At 43.8% G+C, this 19384-nt stretch overlaps 1 protein-coding gene across 5 annotated transcripts in view; it reads left to right on the top strand.

Moving 5' to 3' along the window:
* Positions 1-581: 581 nt before the first annotated feature.
* Positions 582-19384, top strand: part of LOC109932969 (gremlin-1-like) — a 106278-nt gene continuing 87475 nt past the window's right edge. For 2 of the 5 annotated variants that reach the window (XM_048618411.1, XM_048618413.1), the window contains exon 1: positions 583-766. Coding sequence is in view for 2 of the 5 variants with exons in the window: in XM_048618409.1 (XP_048474366.1) it covers positions 7881-7974 (94 nt within the window). In the remaining 3 variants the exon portion in view is untranslated. Of the gene's footprint in view, positions 767-7870; positions 7975-19384 lie in introns of those variants that run through there. The other 3 variants (XM_048618409.1, XM_048618410.1, XM_048618412.1) reach the window with 3 other exon arrangements.

Here is a 19384-nt window from a genome sequence, read left to right on the forward strand (position 1 = left end):
TTTTACCCACACTATCCACATCAATAATCCGAAATCGTAGCTAGAGAATTGCTCTGAGTGCATTTCTCATTTCTTTCCAAAGTGACCCCCTCCCCCCAATATGAAATTTTGGCCCAAGTTCTAAACTTCTCAAGCAGTGCAAAGGTGAGAAGGTTATTCTGATACGGTTAGATGGGTGGAGGTGGCTGGTGTGGATCATACAGGCTAGCACAGACCAGAGGGGCCGAACGGTCCTCTGTGTGTGTGTGTGACCTGTACATATCTGCTGGACATTGTGAGCTGCAGTTTAAAATCTCCACTGAATGAGACGGTCAAGTTGCAATCTTTAGACTTCACTGGGGTAAACTGAGTTCCAACAGGAGCGACCTCGTCATTGAATCGAGACGAGCGGGGGCTGGGGGGAGAAAAGGTTGCGGGCGGATCTGAGCAGTCTCCTGGCGTTTGCCCGAGTTAGTTTTAATTTTGGGGGGTGTTGGTGGGGGGTGGTGGTGGATAGTGGGAATAGGTGAGCCTTGAGTGCTGGTGAGGTTCAGAGAGTCACAGGTGAAAGTAAAGGCAGGAGCTCAGCACTGTCTGGGAAGTGGGAGGTGAAACCGGACACTGAGAAGGGGAGGGAGAGGGACTGGTTGGCTTTAAGGATTGTTGATTCACACAGAAGACACACACATACTCTCTCTCTCTCTCAGTACGGGATCCATACAAGTCTGGCATTCCCACCTTGAATTACAGGCATACATCTGTGGGGCTGTGTCCCGGTGAACTACAGGTGAGATCTGAAAATAATGTCTTGTTTTAACTGGAAAAAATAAACATTCCCTCCTCTCCTATAATTAACACTCCGTTTGGTTTTAAGGAACGTAGCAAATGCTGGACGACAGCTCAAAATAGTAACGTGTATTTATCAAAATATTTACTTTGCTAATCATTATTTCACTGTTTACTGCAAATATCTTATAAAAATAAAACATCTTGCTTTTTGTGAGCAGATGCCAAATCTGTTATCATGCCACACTTGAATTTTTTTTTCATTGTAGCAGTATATATTTTCCAAATGGGCTGTATTTAATGTTGGGCTTGTCAAAGAGGTTACTTTCTGGTGTTGTGTGTCTTCCTCAAACTTTTTTCTCCGCTCATCGAAGGAACACAGAACAGGATATCTTGAGTCCGTTTCTTTTTGGCCGTTCCTGTTGTGTTTTTCTTTCTCGCCGAAATCCTCTCTCATCTCCTGTTTAAGGATGAGCAAGTATGCGACCACCCACCCCCCAACCCGAAAAATCTGCAGTTTCTGTGCACCTTCTTCAGAGACAGAGAGTTTGTGACAGTTTGTACAGACACCCCATCGCCGACCCCTAAGCAGTTCCCCAGGTAGAGCTGGCAAGAGATTTACAGTTAAAACAGGGGTTTATGCTCTGAACTCCGTGTCCCTGGATCGTTCAGTCGGTTCTCCCTTTCTCTCTCTCTCAACTTACTCCTGTCCTTCTCACTTTCCATTTCTCTCTCACTCCTTGACTTTCACAGCTGCTTACTTGTCCCAATTTTAAACAGTCTGATCGCCTCCCCCTCCCTACCTTCTCTCCTTTCTCCCCTGCCCTCTCCACACTGTATATCTCTTAGACAGTCCCACAGGATCCAGGTGGATAGTTTCTGGAATGATGGGTTCTCTAGGTGCAGGTTCATAGTACCTTGAAGGTGGAGTCACAGGTAGACGTTGTCTATGTGGACTTCAGTAAGGCATTCGGCAAGGTTCCACATGGTAGTGCGGTTAGTAGGGTCGGATCGCATGGAATACAGGGAGAACTAACCATTTACATACAAAACTGGCTCAAAGAAAGCTGATGGTCGAGGGTTGCTTTTTGGACTGTGACTAACGGTGTGCCACAAGGATCGGTGCTGGGTCCACTGCATTTTGTCATTTCTATAAATGATTTGGATGTGAATATAGGGGTATGGTTAGTAAGTTTGCAGATGATGGCATAAATTGGTGGCATAGTGGACAGTGAAGAAGGTTACCTCAGAGTACAACAGGATCTTGATCAGATGGGCCAATGGGCTGAGGAGTAGCAGATGGAGTTTAATTTAGGTAAATGCGAGATGCTGCATTTAGGAAAGACAAATCAGGGCAGGACTTATACACTTAATGGTAACGTCTTGGGGAGTGTTGCCGGACAAACAGATGTTGGAGCGCAGGTTCATAGTTCTTTGAAAGTGGAGTCACAGGTAGACAGGATAGTGAATAAGGTGTTTGGTACGCTTGCCTTTATTGGTCAGTGCATTGAGTATAGGAGTTGGGAGGTCATGTTGCAGCTGTGCAAGACATTGGTGGAGCCTCTTTTGGAATTCTCTGTTCGATTCTGGTCTCCCTGCCATAGGAATGATGTTGTTAAACTTGAAAGGATGCAGAAAAGATTGACAAGGATGATGCCAGGGGTGGAGGGATGGAGCTATAGGGAGAGACTGAATAGGCTGGGGCTATATTCCCTGGAGCATTGGAGGCTGAGGGGTGACCTTATAGAGATTCACAAAATCATGAGGAGCATGGATAGGGTAAATAGCCAAGGTCTTTTCCCCAGGGTAGGGGAGTCTAAAACTAGAGGGTATAGGTTTAAGGTGAGAGGGGAAAGATTTAAAAGGGACCCAAAGGGCAACTTTTTCCAAACAGAGGTGGTGCGTGTATAGAACGAGCTGCCAGAGGAGGTGGTGGAGGCTGGTACAATTACAACATTTAAAAGGCATCTGGTTGGGTACATGAATGCAAAAGATTTAGAGGGAATGCTGGCAACTGGATCTAGATTAATTTGGGATATCTGGTTGGCACAGACAAGTTGGACTGAAGCGTCTGTTTCTGTGCTGTACAACTCTATTACTCTGTAACTAGCGATGAGCAATGAATGATGTCCCAGGCAGCAATACCTACTTCCCACGAATGAATAAAAATAAATCAGTGATCAGTTTTCTGCCCCCCCTACCACCTCCTCAACCCATGCCAGCTCTGACTCACCTGGGCAAGTGTCATTTGAAAGGTTGGGTGGGTGGGGGATGTAGGAGGGGGTGCTATGCTCTCCCTCTTATTGACTCAACTCTCTCAACGCACTCACTGTCCTTCTTGAGGGGCATAGACAGGGTAAACGGGAAAGAAGACTTCTCTTGTTGGAGGGTGTCAATGACTGGCACTGGGGATGTGGGTCATTGATTTAAGGTAAGGAGCAAAAGATTTAGAGAAGATGTGAAGAAAGTATCTGGAACTCACTGTAAGGGTGGGAGAGGCAGAAACATTCATAATGTTTAACACGTATTTAATGTGCACTTGCAATGCCAAGGCCTACAAGGCTATGGGCCAAGTGCTGGGAAATGGGACTAGAATGGTTACATACGCCATTGAATGTCAAGGGGTGGGGGATGGAGCTGATTTGATTTGATTTGAAATTTGATTGTCCCTTATTGGAGAGGGTTATTGCCTGGCATTTGTCAGCTTCTTGTTTTTAACTGGCGTAGACTGGATGGGATGAAGAGCCTTTTTCTGTTGTATGACTCCATGACTTTCTCCATTTGGGTCAGGCACAAGCCAGGATCTCTCGTGAGGGGTCCGGGCTGGGTGAAGGGCCTTCCGAAACTGTTACCAATATCCTTGTTGTATCTGTTGCTGGGACCGAGATCTGGGTGGAGCAGTGGAGGTGAGAAGTAAGGATGGCAAGACACACTCAGCGTGACTAGAGCCCTGATCCTGGGTGTTTTGGCTTCGGTGAGGTCACTGCTGTCAGATCACCCTTCTGGCTCCCAGATTTGGAGGATCTCATGATCACCAATTGATGTGCTTCTCCAGTGCCTGAAGTTTCCTGTTGTCCATATCTCTGATGCTTTAGGTACATGGAGATTACTGCTACTCCAAAAAAAACCCAAAACTTTAGTCTCAGGTTTGAGATCCTGGCGCCCAAGTTCAATTTTCCTTGCATTGAGTGGATCAGGATCTCCAACCTGAGACTAAGGGCAGAGCTAATGCCTTACATATCATGAATGAGGAGGGATTCTTATAGAAACCTATACAATTCTAACAAAACTGGACAGAGTAAATGCAGGAAGGATGTTCGCAATGACCAGGAAGTCTAGAACCAGGGGGTCACAGTCTAAGGATACAGGGTAGGTGTTTAGGACTGAGATGCAGAAAAAATGTCTTCACCCAAGAATAGTGAGCCTGTGGTATTCTCTGCCACAAAAATTTGTTGTGGCCTAAACATTGAATTTTTTCAAGACAGACATAGTCTTTTAGGCATAAAAGGATCAAAGGGTATGGGGAGAAAATGGGGACTGCATTAGTTGATCAGCCATGATCCAATTGAATGTTGGAGCAGGTTTGAAGGGCTGAATGGCCTACTCCAATTATCTGTATTTCTATAAATGTATGATAAACAGCTAAAAAGTTCACTCTCTGCACCTCACAGACCAGAACGTTGCAAAAACCATTGTCTCTAATCCCGTCCCCACCAATTCTGAATGCACACTTCAGTCATCCAAAGACTTTCCAATTCTAATTGGTACCACTTCTTTAAATTCACTCATGCAATGTGTGCGTCGCTGGCTGGCCAACATTTTTTGCCCGTCCCTAGTTACCCCTTGAGAAGATGGGGGTGAGCTGCCTTCTTGAACCTCTGCAGTCCATGTTCTCATAGAATCATAGAACCCCTACAGTGTGGAAACAGGCCCTTCTGCCCAACAAGTCCACACTGACCCTTGGAGCATCCCACCCAGACCCATCCCTCTATAACCCACCTAATCTACACATCCCCGAACACTGCGGACAATTTAGCATGGCCAATCCACCTAACCTGCACATCTTTGGACTGTGGGAGGAAACCGGAACACCCAGAGGAAACCCACGCAGATATGGGGAGAATATGCAAACTCCACACAAGAAGTCACCTGAGGTTGGGATTGAATCCAGGTCTCTGGCGCCGTGAGGCAACAGTACTAACCATCGAGTCACTGTGCTGCCCTGAGGGAGGGAATTCCAGGATTTTGACCCAGCAACACTGAAGGAACGGTGCTTTATTTCCAAGTCAGGATGGTGAGTGGTTTGGAGGGGAACTTGCAGGGGGTGGTGTCCCCATGTATCTGCTGCCCTTGTCCTAGATGGACGTGGTCAAGTGTTTGGAAGTATCTCTGGAGAGTTGCTGCAGTTCACCTTGTAGATGGTACACACTGCTGTTACTGAGCGTCGGTGGTGGAGGGAGTGGGATGTTTGTGGATGTGGTGCCAATCAAGCAGGGGCTGCTTTGTCCTGGATGGTGTCGAACTTCTTGAGTGTTGTTGGAGCTCCACACATCCAGGGCAAGTGGGGAGTATTCCATCACACTCCTGACTTGTGCCTTGTAGGTGGTGGACAGACTTTGGGGAGTCAGGAGGGGAGTTACTCGCTGCAGGATTCCCAGCCTCTGGCCTGCTCTTACAGCCACTGTGTTTTTGTGGTAAGTCCAGTTGATTTTCTGGTCAATGGTAACCCCAAGGATGTTGATAGTGAGGGATTCAGTGATGGTAACACCATCGAATGTCAAGGGGTTAGATTTGATTTGGTTTGTTTTGAAATTTGATTGTCTCTTACTGGAGATGGTCATAGCCTGGCATTTGTGTGGCATGAATGTCACTTGCAAATTGTTAGCCCAAGCCTAGGTATTGTCCAGATCTTGTCATATTTGAACATAGTACTGCTGAACACTGTTGGGCAGCCTTGTCACAGGAGAAGCTTTGAATGGTGCATTTGGGAGAGGTTTATGTTTGTTGCTTAAGGGGCTGTTTGAGATGTCGGTTGAGATGATGTTGTTTTCTTACTTTACTGTGGAATAAAGCAGCTTAAATAAAGAAAATGACTTGGTCATTCTGACTTACATTCAAGAAACTGAATCCAGCACATGTAAATACAGGCAGGAATTAATGATATTCAGCACATGACATGAGAATGGAGGTGGTGGGAAAGGGGAGGCGCAGGGCATTGTGCAAAGTATATTGCATGGAAGAATATACTATGATCTATAAAGGTGATATGTAAGATCCTGCGAGATCTTGACGGGATAATGCGGAGAGCACGCATCTTTTTCTGGGTGCAGTGAGAACTAGAGTGTCAGTTGCAGTTTAAGAATAAAGGACTGTCTGTTTAAAACAGAGGGAAGGCACACAAAATTCTTGCAGATGGTCCTGAGCTTTTGGAACCCATTTCCTGAAAAGATGGTGGGAGCGGAGTCTTTGAGTATTTTTAAGGCAGATTCTTGTTGGGTGAAAGGGGATTGAAAGGTTATTGAGGAGCAATATGGATTTGAGGTGACAATCAGATCAATGTGCTTGAAAAATGGAGTGTTATGGTGGCTCACTGGTTAGCACTGCTGCCTCACAGCACCAGGGACCTGGGTTCGATCCCACCATCAGGCAACTGTCCGTGTGGAGTTTGCATGTTCTCCCCATGTCTGCGTGGGTTTCCTTCAGGTGCTCTGGTTTCCTCCCACAGTCCAAAGATGTGCAGGTTAGGGTGGATTGGCTGTGGGAAATTGTCCAAAGCGTACAGGGATGTTAGGTGGATTAGCCATAGGAATTGTGGGGTCAGGGCAGGTCTGGGTGGGATGTTCTTCAGACAGTCAGGGTGGACTCAACAGGCTGAATGGCCTGCTCCCATACTGTGGGGATTTCATGATCTATTGAATGGCTGAGGGGCTGAATAACCTACTCTCACTCCTTGGTCATATATTCATATCATTGTTACCCTAACCACTGTGTTAAAGTAGATTCAGATCAGAGTTTTCAAAACCCAAGATTGGAGGGAAGTAAGTACATAATTCTTTGAAGTTTGTGTCACCAGGTCATTAAGAAAGTGTTCACTTGCCTTCATTGCACAGACATTTGAGTATAGGAGTTGGAATGTTGAGATTGTACAGGACGTTGATGAGGCCTTTTCTGGAGCACTCTGTCCAGTTCTGGTTACCCTATTATAGGAAAGATATTATTAAGCTGGAGAGGTTTCAAAAGAAATTTAACAGAATGTTGCTGGGTATGGAAGGTTTGAGTTATAAAGAAAGGCTGGATAGGCTGGGACTTTCTCCACTGGAGCGTAGGAGGTTGACAGGTGACCTTATAGAGGTTTATAAAATCATGAGGGGTATAAATAGGTTACTGGTAGGTGTCTTTTCCCTAGGATGGGGGATTTCAAGACTATGGGGCATATTTTCAAGGTGAGAGGAGAGAGATTTAAAAAAGCCATGAAGGCAAATGTTTTACACAGAGGATGGTTCACATTTGGAATGAACATCCTGAGGAACTGGTGGATGTGGATACAATTGCAATGTTTATAAGACATTTGGATAAGTGCATGAAAGGTTTGGAGGGATATGGATAGGTGGGACTAGTTTAGCTTGGAATAATGGAACAAAAACAAAGTTGCTGGAAAAGCTCAGCAGGTCTGGCAGCATCTGCGAAGAAAAAAATTAGAGTTAACATTTCGGGTCTGGTAACCCTTCCTCAGAATGGAGTGTTCTGTCCTCACAGTTCTGAGGAAGGGTCACCGGACCCGAAACATTAACTCTGATTTTTGCCAGATGCTGCCAGACCTGCTGAGCTTTTCCAGCAACTTCTGTTTTTGTTCCTGATTTACAGTATCCACAGTTCTTTCGCTTTTTATTTAGTTTGGAATAATGTTCAGTATGGACTGGTGGGACCGAAGGGTCTGTTTCCATGCTGTATGACTCTATAAGAATCTTAATCCAAACTTAACTCAAGATTTTTATTGATTGAAAGTGAAAGGATCCATGTTTATACCCCAGTGTTCCCATTGTAGGAATATCTTGCAATTGTTTAAGTAATTTCCAATGCTGTTTGTAAATTCTCTCACCACCAGAACAGCAGCGATGGAGATGGTTAAGAGGCTGAGAAAGAGCTCGTTTCTTGCAAGTGGAAAAGGGAACAGCGCGAATGTTTTAAACCCTCTGTACGTCACATCAGGTAGAAACAGTGTGTAATTTCCCCAGAGCGGAAAAACAGCGAGCCAATGACTAATTAAAAGGGGAATGCCCTATTGCTGCCCTCTAAAATGAATAATTCTCCAGTACACTGCTGGGATCATTCAAGGGGAGATATCACTAGCAGAGAAGGCCTGGCTAATTTTTTTTATTTCAAATATCTACTTTATTTCTGAAAAAAAAATCTTTATATACATACATAATCACTAAAGGAGTTCACTTCTGTACAATCTTTCCTTGCAGAACAAACAAAAGCCCTAGGCATTTCTTAAATATACAGGATTTTATTTACATGTATTTAAGTGCTGGGGTGTCCAATAACTGAACGGACCCCCATTGTACTTTAGCAGAAGGACCTCAGACAGAGGTCTTTCCTCATTGCACCTTGGCAGCTGCTGCAAGCTTTGGTGCATGTAGTCCTGGAACTTGGAATGTGCCAGTCTGCAACACCGGGTCAGGGTCAACTCCTTGTTCTGGAAGACCAACAAGTTTCGGGCAGAACAAAAAGTGTCTTTCACCGAGTTGATGGTCCTCCAGGCCATGTTTGTCTCGGCGTGCATCCTGGGGAACAGAGCATAGAGCACAGAGTCCTGTGTCATGGAGCTGCTTGGGACAAACCTCGACAGAAACCACTGTATCCCTGCCCAGACTTCCTCTGCAAAGACACATTCCAGAGAGGGCCACACGAATGCTCTGGGGATCTGGTTTCGAAACCTACCAGGGCAATTGGTAGGATTCAAATTAAATTAATCAATAGAATCTGGAATTGGAGGCCAGTTTCTAGGATGGTGACCTTGGAGCTATCATTGATTGTTGTAAACACCTATCTGGGTCACTAATGTTCTTTAGGGAAGGAAATCTGCCATCCGTACCCCGTTCGGGCCTACACCATGACTTCCAACCCATAGCGATGTGGCTGACTCCTAACTGCTCTCAATCATTCTGGTGTCGTCAGTCATGCAGTTCAAGGGAAATTAGGGATGGATAATGAATACTGGCCTTGTCAGTGACGCCTACATCCTACGCAAGGATAAATTGAAAGGAAAGGACTGCATTCTCGGAGTTCTGAGGCAGACGTGTTAAACTGAGAGCAAATCTTACTGTGCAGGCGATCGCCTGATGGCGCTGGGAGGATTTTCTGGAAAGGCAAATTGAATTTGAAATTTGAATGTTGCACTCAATGAGAATGCCATTCACACCCTCCATCTTAAATAGGCAATGCCTCCTCACTCACACTAGTGCCCCCAAAGGGGCTATGATAAATCATAACTTACACTGAGCTTCATAAGCAATGTCCGTTAAGGTGAATCATAGCTTATATGCTAATAAGAGACAGAAAAGCATTCAATTTTTTTATTCTGTTCTATGTTTCATATGAATTAGTGCAGTAGTAGGCCATTCAGCCCCTCGAGCCTGCTCTGCCATTCAATAAGATCGTGGCTGATCTGTTAGCGTTCTGAATTCCACATTCTCACCTACCTAATAACCCTTCATTCCCAGTTAACTGTTGTGGGTCTGGAGTCACATATAAGCCAGAGTGGGTAAGGATGGCAGATTTCCTTCTCTAAAGGGCTACAGTGAACCAGTGGGGTTCCATTTTTTTGTGAAATGATGATACATGAAACACCGTCGCTATTAGGCTAGCTTTCAACTCCAGATTTCCTTCATGAAAGTCAAATTTCACAGTTTGTGATGGTGGGGTTTGAACCCTTGTCCCTAGGACAGGGGTTAGATTACCACTCAAGTGTTTATCCCTCTACAATACCAGGTCCCTATTACACAGGCCAGACAGCTCCTGATTAAAAATTGTGGGTGAGCTGATTCTATTCCAGGTCAATTGCTTCTTAAAATAAAACAAAATAAAAATTGAATCACGAATTCCCAGGAATTTGATGTAAGTACAAAAAATGCTGGGAATGCAAAACAGATTCCTTTATATTTGAGTCAAGGGACCAGATTCATTTTATAGAGTTCTCGAGTCATACAGTGCGGAAACAGACCCTTCGGTCCAACCAGTCCATGCCAATCAAGTTTCCCAAACCAAACTAAACTAGTACCACCTGCCTGCTCCTGGCCCATATCCCTCCAAACCTTTCCTACTCATATACTTATCCAAATGTCTTTTAAATGTTTTAATTGTACCTGCAACCACTTTCCTTTGGCAGTTCATTCCATATACAAACCACGCAGTGTGTAAAAAAGTTGTCCCTCATGTCCTTTTTAAATCTTTCTCCTCTCACCTTAAAAAGATGCCCCCTAGTTTTGAACTCCCCCACCCTAGGGAAAAGACCCTTACTATTCACCTTATCTATTCCCCTAATGATTTTATAAGCCTCTATATGGTCCTCAACCTCCTATGTTCCAGTGAGAAAGTCCCAGCCTATCTTTGTCACTCAAACTCTCCATTCCCAGCAACATCCTGGTGAATCTTTTCTGAATGCTTTCCAATTTAGTAATATCCTTTCTGTAGCAGGGCAACCAGAACTGCACACAGTATTCAAGAAAAGGTCTCACCATTGTTTTGTACAAGCTCAACATGACATCCCAACCCCAATACTCAAAAGGTCTGAGCAATGAAAGCAAGCGTGCTAAATGCCTTCTTAACCCCCTTTATGTGGACCCATCAGTATGTTTTAAGAGTTGACAGTACGGCAACTTGCCAGGATTATTTTATTTGTAGTCGCTGTCAATTTGTTAAACTAATTAGATTGATCATCTGCTGTTTATTGAATTTATAGAAGTGTAGGGCACACAGTGGTGGTTTTTCGCTTACTTCCCCACTGCCTTAAGAAGGTTATGTTATGAAACGGAGCATTTGGAAATAATTCTGACTGTGGTATTTGGACAATACTGTGAACTTCAGATTGCAGCAGATAATCCCAGTTCTCACTCGAAAGGTTGGTGCAAAACACAGAAACGCACAACAGGCAAACATGATTCAGTGAATACTGTGTAGGTGAATTGAAAACATTCTTCCTCTATTTGTTTCTCATGGTTTCCCCTTTCGGAAATGTTTATCATTCAAAATGTAGGAGTTTCTTGTTTGAACTGCCATGGAAGAAATAATTTGTACGTTCTGAAAGTTGAGTCCATTGTTACCTTGTTCAGTAACATTTTCCCTCCCACTCCCCTCTTTTAACAGTTTTCTCATCGTATTTTAACTTCGCCCAGACATGATGGCACTTTGCTTTCTGTTTTTTCTGTCCCATTTTTATACTATGTATAGCTGTAAAGTAACTTTTATTTTCCTTTATTTCTCTATGCTGTAACTAAAGATTGTACCTAGGTACTCTGTACCTAAGATGGCACCATGTGTTGGTAGTATTGTAAATTTTCTTTCTTCATTCATTCATGGGATGAGGGCATCACTGGCCAGGCAGTATTTATTACCCATCCCTAATTACCCAGGGTGCAGTTAAGAATCAACCACATTGCTGTGAGTCTGGAGTCACATGTAGGCCAGACCAGGTAAGGATGGCAGTTTCCTTCCCTAAAGGACATTAGTGAACCAGATGGGTTTTTCCAACAATCGGCAATGGATTCACAGTCATCATTAGATTCTTAATTCCAGATATTTATTGAATTGAAATGCCACAATCTGCCATCGCGGGATTCAAACCTGGGTCCCCAGAACATTATCTGGGTCTCTGGAATAACGGTCCGGCGACAATACCACTAGACCATAACCACTACACCGTAACTAATCTGTTACTAAGGAATCTGTTCCCAGGTACCTTTGTACCTAAGATGGTGCTGTAAGCGGTGACTTATAAACTTTTCACTGTATTCATTTGAGTACAAGTGACAATATAAAGCTCATTCAGTTCAATTCAATTCACTTGTCCATTTGATTCTGAGACTGCACATCAGGGTGTGGAACAGGAATAGGCCATTCAGCCCCTCGAGAACTGAGATTCAATGAGATCATGGCTGATCTGTGATCCAAGTCCTCATGCCTACCTCCTTCTTAAAACCAATGTTTCACCAAAATTGATTAATCTCACATTTACCTTCAACAATTGACCAGGAATCAGTTGCTGTTAAATGAAGTGAGTTCCAAACACTCTGCGTACAGAAATAATTCCTAACTTTAGCCCTGAAAAAAAAACCCTGACTTGATTTTGCATTTTCACCTTCATCCTTGACCTGTCAGCTGATTGTTACTCTCAATTTACCTGATCGGTCCACTTCAATCTTGAAAGCTTCCACCAAATTATCCCTTATCTATCACCTTAAAACCCATCCACCACCCCTTACACATTGGCACCACTACCAATGCCCAGTGGCAGTGGTGTGTACAGTCTATAAGGAGCCCTGCAACGATTACTAAAGACCATGACCACTACCCCCTGAGAAGGACAAGGGCAGCAGATACATGGGAACACCACCCCCTGCAATATCCCCTCCAAATCACACACCATCCTGACTTGGAAATATATTGCCATTCCTTCAGTGTCACTGGGTCAAAATCCTGGAATTCCCTCCTGAACAGCCCTGTGGTTTTCCACAATGCGCCTCATGGCCATCTTCTCAAGTGGCAATTAGAAATGGGTGATAACTTCTGGCCCAGCAGCGATGTCTATGTTAAAAGGATGATCCAAAGAGATGTAACATTAGTTTGTGTGATTCTTCGCTAATTAACATTTTTGGAATACTGTGTTCAATTCCGGTCTCCATGCTATAGAAAGGATGTTGTGAAACCTGGAAAGGTTCAGAAAAGATTTACAAGGATGTTGCCAGGGTTGGAGGGTTTGAGCTATAGGGAGAGGCTGAATAGACTGGGGCTATTTTGCCTGGAGCGTCGGAGGCTGAGGGGTGACTTATAGAGGTTTATAAAATCATGAAGGGCATGGATAGGGTAAATAACCAAGGTTTTTTTTCCCCAGGGTAAGCACATCCAAAACTAGAGGGGCATAGGTTTAAGGTGTGAGGGGAAAGATTTAAAAGGGACCTAAAGGGCAACTTTTTCTCACAGAGGGTGGTGTGTGAATGGAATGAGCTGCCAGAGGAAGTGGTGGAGGCTGGTATAATTACAACATTTGAAAGACATCTGGATAGGAATATGAATAGGAAGAGTTTAAAACTATATGGGCCAAATGCTGGCAAATGGGACTAGATTAATTTACGATGTCTGGTCAGCATGGACGAGTTGGACCGAAAGGTCTGTTTCCATGCTGTACAGCTCTAATACTCTAAAATTCTGTTCAGTGTAGTGCCTAGAACACAATACTATCAGTTCAGTACAGTTACCTCATAAATCCTAACTCCTTGTACTCTAGTCCACTTGATATAAAGGGCATCGCATTAGCCTCTTGGATTATATTCTCAACTGTCCAGGGCAGTTTAATTAGATAATTTGTTTTCCTCCTTCTTCAGTCACCCTTTCTTCCTGTTTTCTTCCAATTTGCTCCCAGTGATGGTCTGCTTGAGATTAGGAGCTCACTGTGTGAGTTACCAATGAACTTCATGAACAATAAGGAGTTCCTTCTGCCTACTCCAGCACTGACAGGGTCTGAGCTGGCGTATAATTTGAGCTTAATTTAACAGACAGCAAATCCACAACAAAGGATGGAGCTCCAATGCTCCAGTATTGTTTTCGTAAAATGTGAAATCAGAAAGGCTTTAAAAGCCATATTCCTGCCTCAGCTCTTTGATTTGCTTTGTTTGATCTGTTCATGGGACTTAAAACAAAATTGTAACCAATTTACACACAGCAAGATCCCACAGACAGCAATGGCTTGGTTTTGGTGGTTGGTTAATTGAGATAGCAGTGTTGAACCACAGAACGCCACCAGATATTCTTCCTTAAATGGTGCTACCAGCTATCCATAGCAATTGTCTAGTCAGGCATGGACAGTGCCTCATTTATAACATTTTACCTGTAAGGAGGTATCTCTGACGATAAGGCACTCCTAGGGTACTGTACTGATGTATCAAACTAAATTGCGTGTTCAACTTCAGGCTCGGAGTTAGGAGCATCAGCTGATGACCACAGAGGCAGTCAAAATACCAGCTCAATGCTACAATTGTACAGGCATCACTCAAGATAAATTAGCCAAAACGTGAAAAATTCCACAACATGTAAAGGTTTGCATTTGTGGAAAAGTTGAAGGCTGCTTGCTGGCAGTATTGAAGAAATCACAGGGATGGGTGGCACTAGTGGGGAGACATCACAGTGAAAATTCAGGATGTGTTTGAGGTAAATAAGTCAGGCTTATTCATGCAACTTGTGAAATGCAGTGAGCCTGAGGTATCTTTAGAACAATTGGTCATGGCCAGTATAACCAGGACCAGCTTTCAGTTTCAGATTTTCATTGATTGAATTGAAATTCCAACAGCTGTTATGGCAAGGGTGGGATTTGAACCTGTGGGCCTCAAGGCATTGGCCTAGATTACTAGTCAACAAGCCCACCATCTCCCCCTAAAGTGTCCTAGTGCATGAATTGTGCAATGTTAATTTGCAGGCACAGCAAGCAATCAGGAAAACTAATAGGATGTTCTGATTTACTGGGAGGGGAATTGAAAACAAGGTTATACTCCAGTTACACACAACGCTGGCGAGATCGCTTCTGCTGTGCTGTGTATGGCACTGATCACAGAAGGATGTTAATGTGTTGGATGAAGTTCAAAGAAGGTTTTCCAGACCAATCCTTGAAATGAGCAGATTATGAGGAAAGGCTGATAAGATAAGATCCTGAGGGGAGTTGACCAGGTTGGTGTGGAAAGGATGTTCCCTCCTGTGGGAGAGTCTAGAACGAGGGGTCAGAGGTTAAAAATACGGGGCACCTATTTAAAACAGAGACGGGGAAACATTTTTTTCTCTCAGAGGGTTGAGAGTCTTTAGAATTCTCTTCCTCACAAGGCAGTGGATGCAGGATCTTTAAATATTTTGAAGGCAGAGGCAGATAGATTCCTGACGACTGAGGAGATGAAAGATGATCAAGGAATATGCAGGAGTGTAGAGTTGAAGATAAAATCAGATCAGCCACAATCTTATTGAATGGGGGAGCAGGCTCGAGGGGCTGAATGGCCTCCTCTTGTTCCACATTCGTATGCTCATATGTTTCCTTTGCCCAATGTTAATTGCACCCATGGGACCTGAGGGGTAACTTTTTCACACAGAGGGTGGTGCGTGTATGGAATGAGCTGCCAGAGGAAGTGGTGGAGGCTGATAGTATTACAACATTTAAAAGGCATCTGGATGGGTACGTGAATGGTAAGGGTTAGAGGGATATGGGCCAAATGCTGGAAAATGGTACTAGGTTGATTTAGGATATCTGGTCAGCATGGACAAGTTGGACCAAAGGGTCGGTTTCCATGCTGTACAGCTCTGCGACTCTATGACTCTATGCTCTGTCTGGTATGTTTTTTTAAAATACTTTTCCTTTGCTTTATCAGAAGAATACATCATGTTTGAGATTTTTCTTTTTGTCAGTGTGTGTTTAAAGATAAAGTCGTTACATCCCTTTGACAACTTTGAAATAATCATTAAGTTGAGGCATACGCTACATGCAAATTAAAAACAGGGCGAGGCCTTTCGGCCCTTTCAGCTTGTTCCGACAGTCAGTGAACTCACAGCTAATTGTGGCATTGACTTCTCATTTGGTGCCAACAGCAACTCATCATGATTCCATTGCTGTTTGCAGGGTCTTGCTGTGCACAGTTTTCTTACATTATAACATGGATGACGCTTTGCTGGTTTGAAAGGACATTGGATTTTTTTTGGCTCTGTGCAAATCACGAGTCTTTCTGCCTTGAGTCCTGTTCTCACCAAACAATCAACTCCATGCACTTACCAAGGATAGTCACTGGCAATTAATCAGGAAGGGGAGCACAAGCTGATTTGACCCTCTCTGACTTTTTTAACACCCCTGGTATGGCACCCTCAGTGTGCGCAAATCAGTTAGCAATGGTAAGGGAGACACAATTAGCATCTCCACAAACTGTGTCTTTGGCTGCAATGAAACATGAAGTCCAATTCATAAATGAGAACCGACTGCAATACATTATTTCAGAGTTACAACATAATCCCTCAACAGCTGGAGGAAAGAAAATAGTGCAAATATCCAGCCGCTCACCCACCCACCCCACCCTACCGCCAAGTCTTCCTTGTGCTCAGGAAAGGGACAGAAATCATGGGCCTCGGTGCTGCTCTGAGCCTGAGACCCTAGGCCTCAACTTGAGCGTGACATGTCTCCAAGAGCACTTGGGACCTAGTTATTGGGTCGTGATGCATTCTCCAATTCCCCTGTCCCAGGTCCTGGCCCAGTGGTCTGTGTCCAAAATGCAATCCTGCTTTTTAGGCCTCTAATGTTGCCTGATGTAACTTGTGAACAAGGAACAAGACTAGGCCACTTGGCCTTAGGCACCTGCTCCACCGTTCGGTAAGATTGCGGCTAATCTGATTTTAACCTCAACCCGACATTCCTGCATATCCCCCGGTAATCTTTCACCCCCCCCCCCACCTCGCTCACAAGGAATCTATCTACCTCTGCCTTGATAATATTTAAAGATCTAGCATCCACTGCTCTTTGTGGAAGGGTGTTTAAAAAGACATTTAGCACGCTTGCCTTCATTGCTCAGACCTTTGAGTATAGGAGTTGGGATATCATGTTGAGGTTGTACAGGACGTTAGTGAGGCCTCTTCTGGAGTACTGTGTGCAGTTCTGGTCGCCGTGCTATAGGAAGGATATTGTTAAGCTGGAGAGGGTTTGGAAAAGATTTTCCAGGATGTTGCTGGGAACGGACGGTTTGAGTTATAAGGAGAGGCTGGATAGGGTGGGACTTTTCTCACTGCAGCATAGGAGGTTAAGGAGTGACCATATAGAGGTTTATAAGATCACAAGGGGTATAGTTAAGGTGAATGGTAGGTGTCTTTTCCCTAGGGTGGGGGATTTCAAGACCAGGGGACATAGTTTTCAGGTGAGAGGAGAAAGGTTTAAAAAACAAGTAAGGAGCAACTTTTTTTACACAGAGAGTGGTTTGTGTGTGGAATGAACTGTCAAAAGAAGTGATGGATGCAGGTACAGTTACAATGTTTAAAAGACATTTGGATAAGTACACAAATAGGAAAGGTTTGGAGGGATATGGGCCAAGCAGGTGGGACTAGTTTAGTTTGGGATTATGCTCAGCATGGACTGATTGGGCCAAAGGGTCTGTTTGTGTGCTGTATGACTTTATGACTCACAGCCCTCTGAAAGAAAAATGTATCCTCATCTTCGTTTTAAATGGGTGTCCCCTAGTTCTAGATTCTCCCACCAGAGGGAACATCCTTTCCACAACCACCAATCAACTCCCCTCAGGATCTTGTCTGTTTCAATTCAATCACCTCTGACTCTTCTAAACCCCAGAGGATACAGGCACAGCCTGTTTAGCTTTTCCTCACAAGGCAATCCACTCATTCCAGGGACTGGTCTGGTAAATCTTCTCTGAAATGCTTCAAATGCATTAACATCCTTCCGTAGGATGCAGATGCCATCTCACCAGTGCCCTCTATAACTGAAGCGTGACCTCCCCACTCTTGCGTTAAATTTTGTAATAAAACATAAGATTCTATTAACTGAGAAATTTCAAAGGGATGCACTGTGCAGAAAAATACACAATGCTGAAGGAATTTGAGAGAAGGACAGAAGTCTCAGAGCAAATGAAATTATTAACAAGAGCTCAAAAGCAAAAACTTTGCAGGGAGTGGTTGGGAAATAGTCAAGAGCAGAGTGTGGGCTGTAAGATTAAGGAAAGGCCAGAAGATTAGAGAATGGGTTGAAAAGAAAATGCGGTTCAGATTAAAGCTGCCGATTTGAGCTGAAAGCAGAACTATAGGACACAGGTTGAAGAAGGGTCATCTTTGTGCAGCTTTACCTGAAACTGGGAGCAAGTGAAAAATTGATCGGGATGAAGAATGTAGTGCACAAATAGAGTGGGGAAGGGGAGCCAAGGTGGGGATAAAGTCAGAATTACATTTCAGTTGTAAATTAACATGAATATCTTTTGATTGAAATGAGTAAATTGAGCTGGAAAAACAAATTTCCTAGGCAATAAGGCATCTTGTGGCACAGCGTCCCCTAATGGTCAGAAACCTGCATTGATGGTGTGACAAACAAGATGTTTACATGCAGTTTCAATACTGATAAAGGATTAAGAGATGGATGATGTGCTTTGTTTGTGGAGACTACAGAGAACACCACTGACCACAATCTTCCTATTTCGCCATGGCTCTGTGAATCTTCTGCCAATGTGAGATGGATAATTGGAAGATCTCCATGAAAGTGTTCTCTCCCCCGGGTTTTACATTACAATTCTTGACAGGAGAGCATTGTTCTCACACAGGCGTGGTACTGTGAATAACAAGTACACAATGTTGCATGTCTTCTAATATGTTACAGAAATAAAGATATTAATATTACATTAATGCATTAAATTGCCCTAATTCAGTACAAGGTTACCAGTAAAAATCCAGTAATTGTAGATTCAAAGAGCTATACAGCATGGAAACAGACCCCTTGGTCCAACTCGTCCATGCTGACCAGATATTCTACACTAATCTAGTCCCATTTGCCAGCATTTGGCTCATATCCCCCTAAACCCTTCCTATTCATATACCAATCCAGATGCTTTTTAAATGTTGTAACTGTACCTGTCTCCACCACTTCCTCTGGCAGCTCATTCCATACACGCACCACTCTCTGCATGAAACAGTTGCCCCTTAGATCCCTTTTAAATCTTTCCCCTCTCACCTTAAACCTATGCCCTATAGTTTTGCACTCCCCTACCCTGGGAAAAAGGCCATTCACCTTATCTATGCCCCTCATGGTTTTATAAACCTCTATAAGGTCACCCCTCAGCCTCCGATGCTCCAGGAAAATAGCCCCAGCCTCTTCAGCCTCTCCCTATAGCTCAAACCCTCCAACCCTGGCAACATCCTTATAAATCTTTTCAGAACCCTTTCAAGTTTAACAACATTTTTCCTATAGGATTACCTTAGGATTTATCATATCTTTGAGTTTTGTGATAACAAAGTGAGACAAGGGGATTGAGAGACCGTGGCATGTGGATAGATGGAGTTAAGATTCAGGTCAGCATGTTCTCATCGAATGGGGGAGCAGTATCCAGGGGCAGAAAGGTTGTCTCCTCTCCCTGTGTGTCCTTCAATAGTGCCTGTATATTCAAGTTTGCACTGCAGATTACTAACTGGTTGTAGTGTTGGTTTTGACCCTTGTGCTTTCGTTTGCGATTTGCTGTTCCTCCATTTCAGAGAGGATGGCAGCTATTTGCATTTGTGAAGCAGCTTTAGCAGTGAGAGATGTGCGGAGGTGTTTCACCATAGATACAGCTGTGGAAGGAGAGATTAACCAAAGCCTAGTCAACGAGATGGATTTTAATAAATAAGATAATTG

The sequence above is a fragment of the Rhincodon typus genome, chromosome 39 (genome assembly GCF_021869965.1).
Source record: "Rhincodon typus isolate 14 chromosome 39, sRhiTyp1.1, whole genome shotgun sequence".
Taxonomy (NCBI): Eukaryota; Metazoa; Chordata; class Chondrichthyes; order Orectolobiformes; family Rhincodontidae; genus Rhincodon; species Rhincodon typus.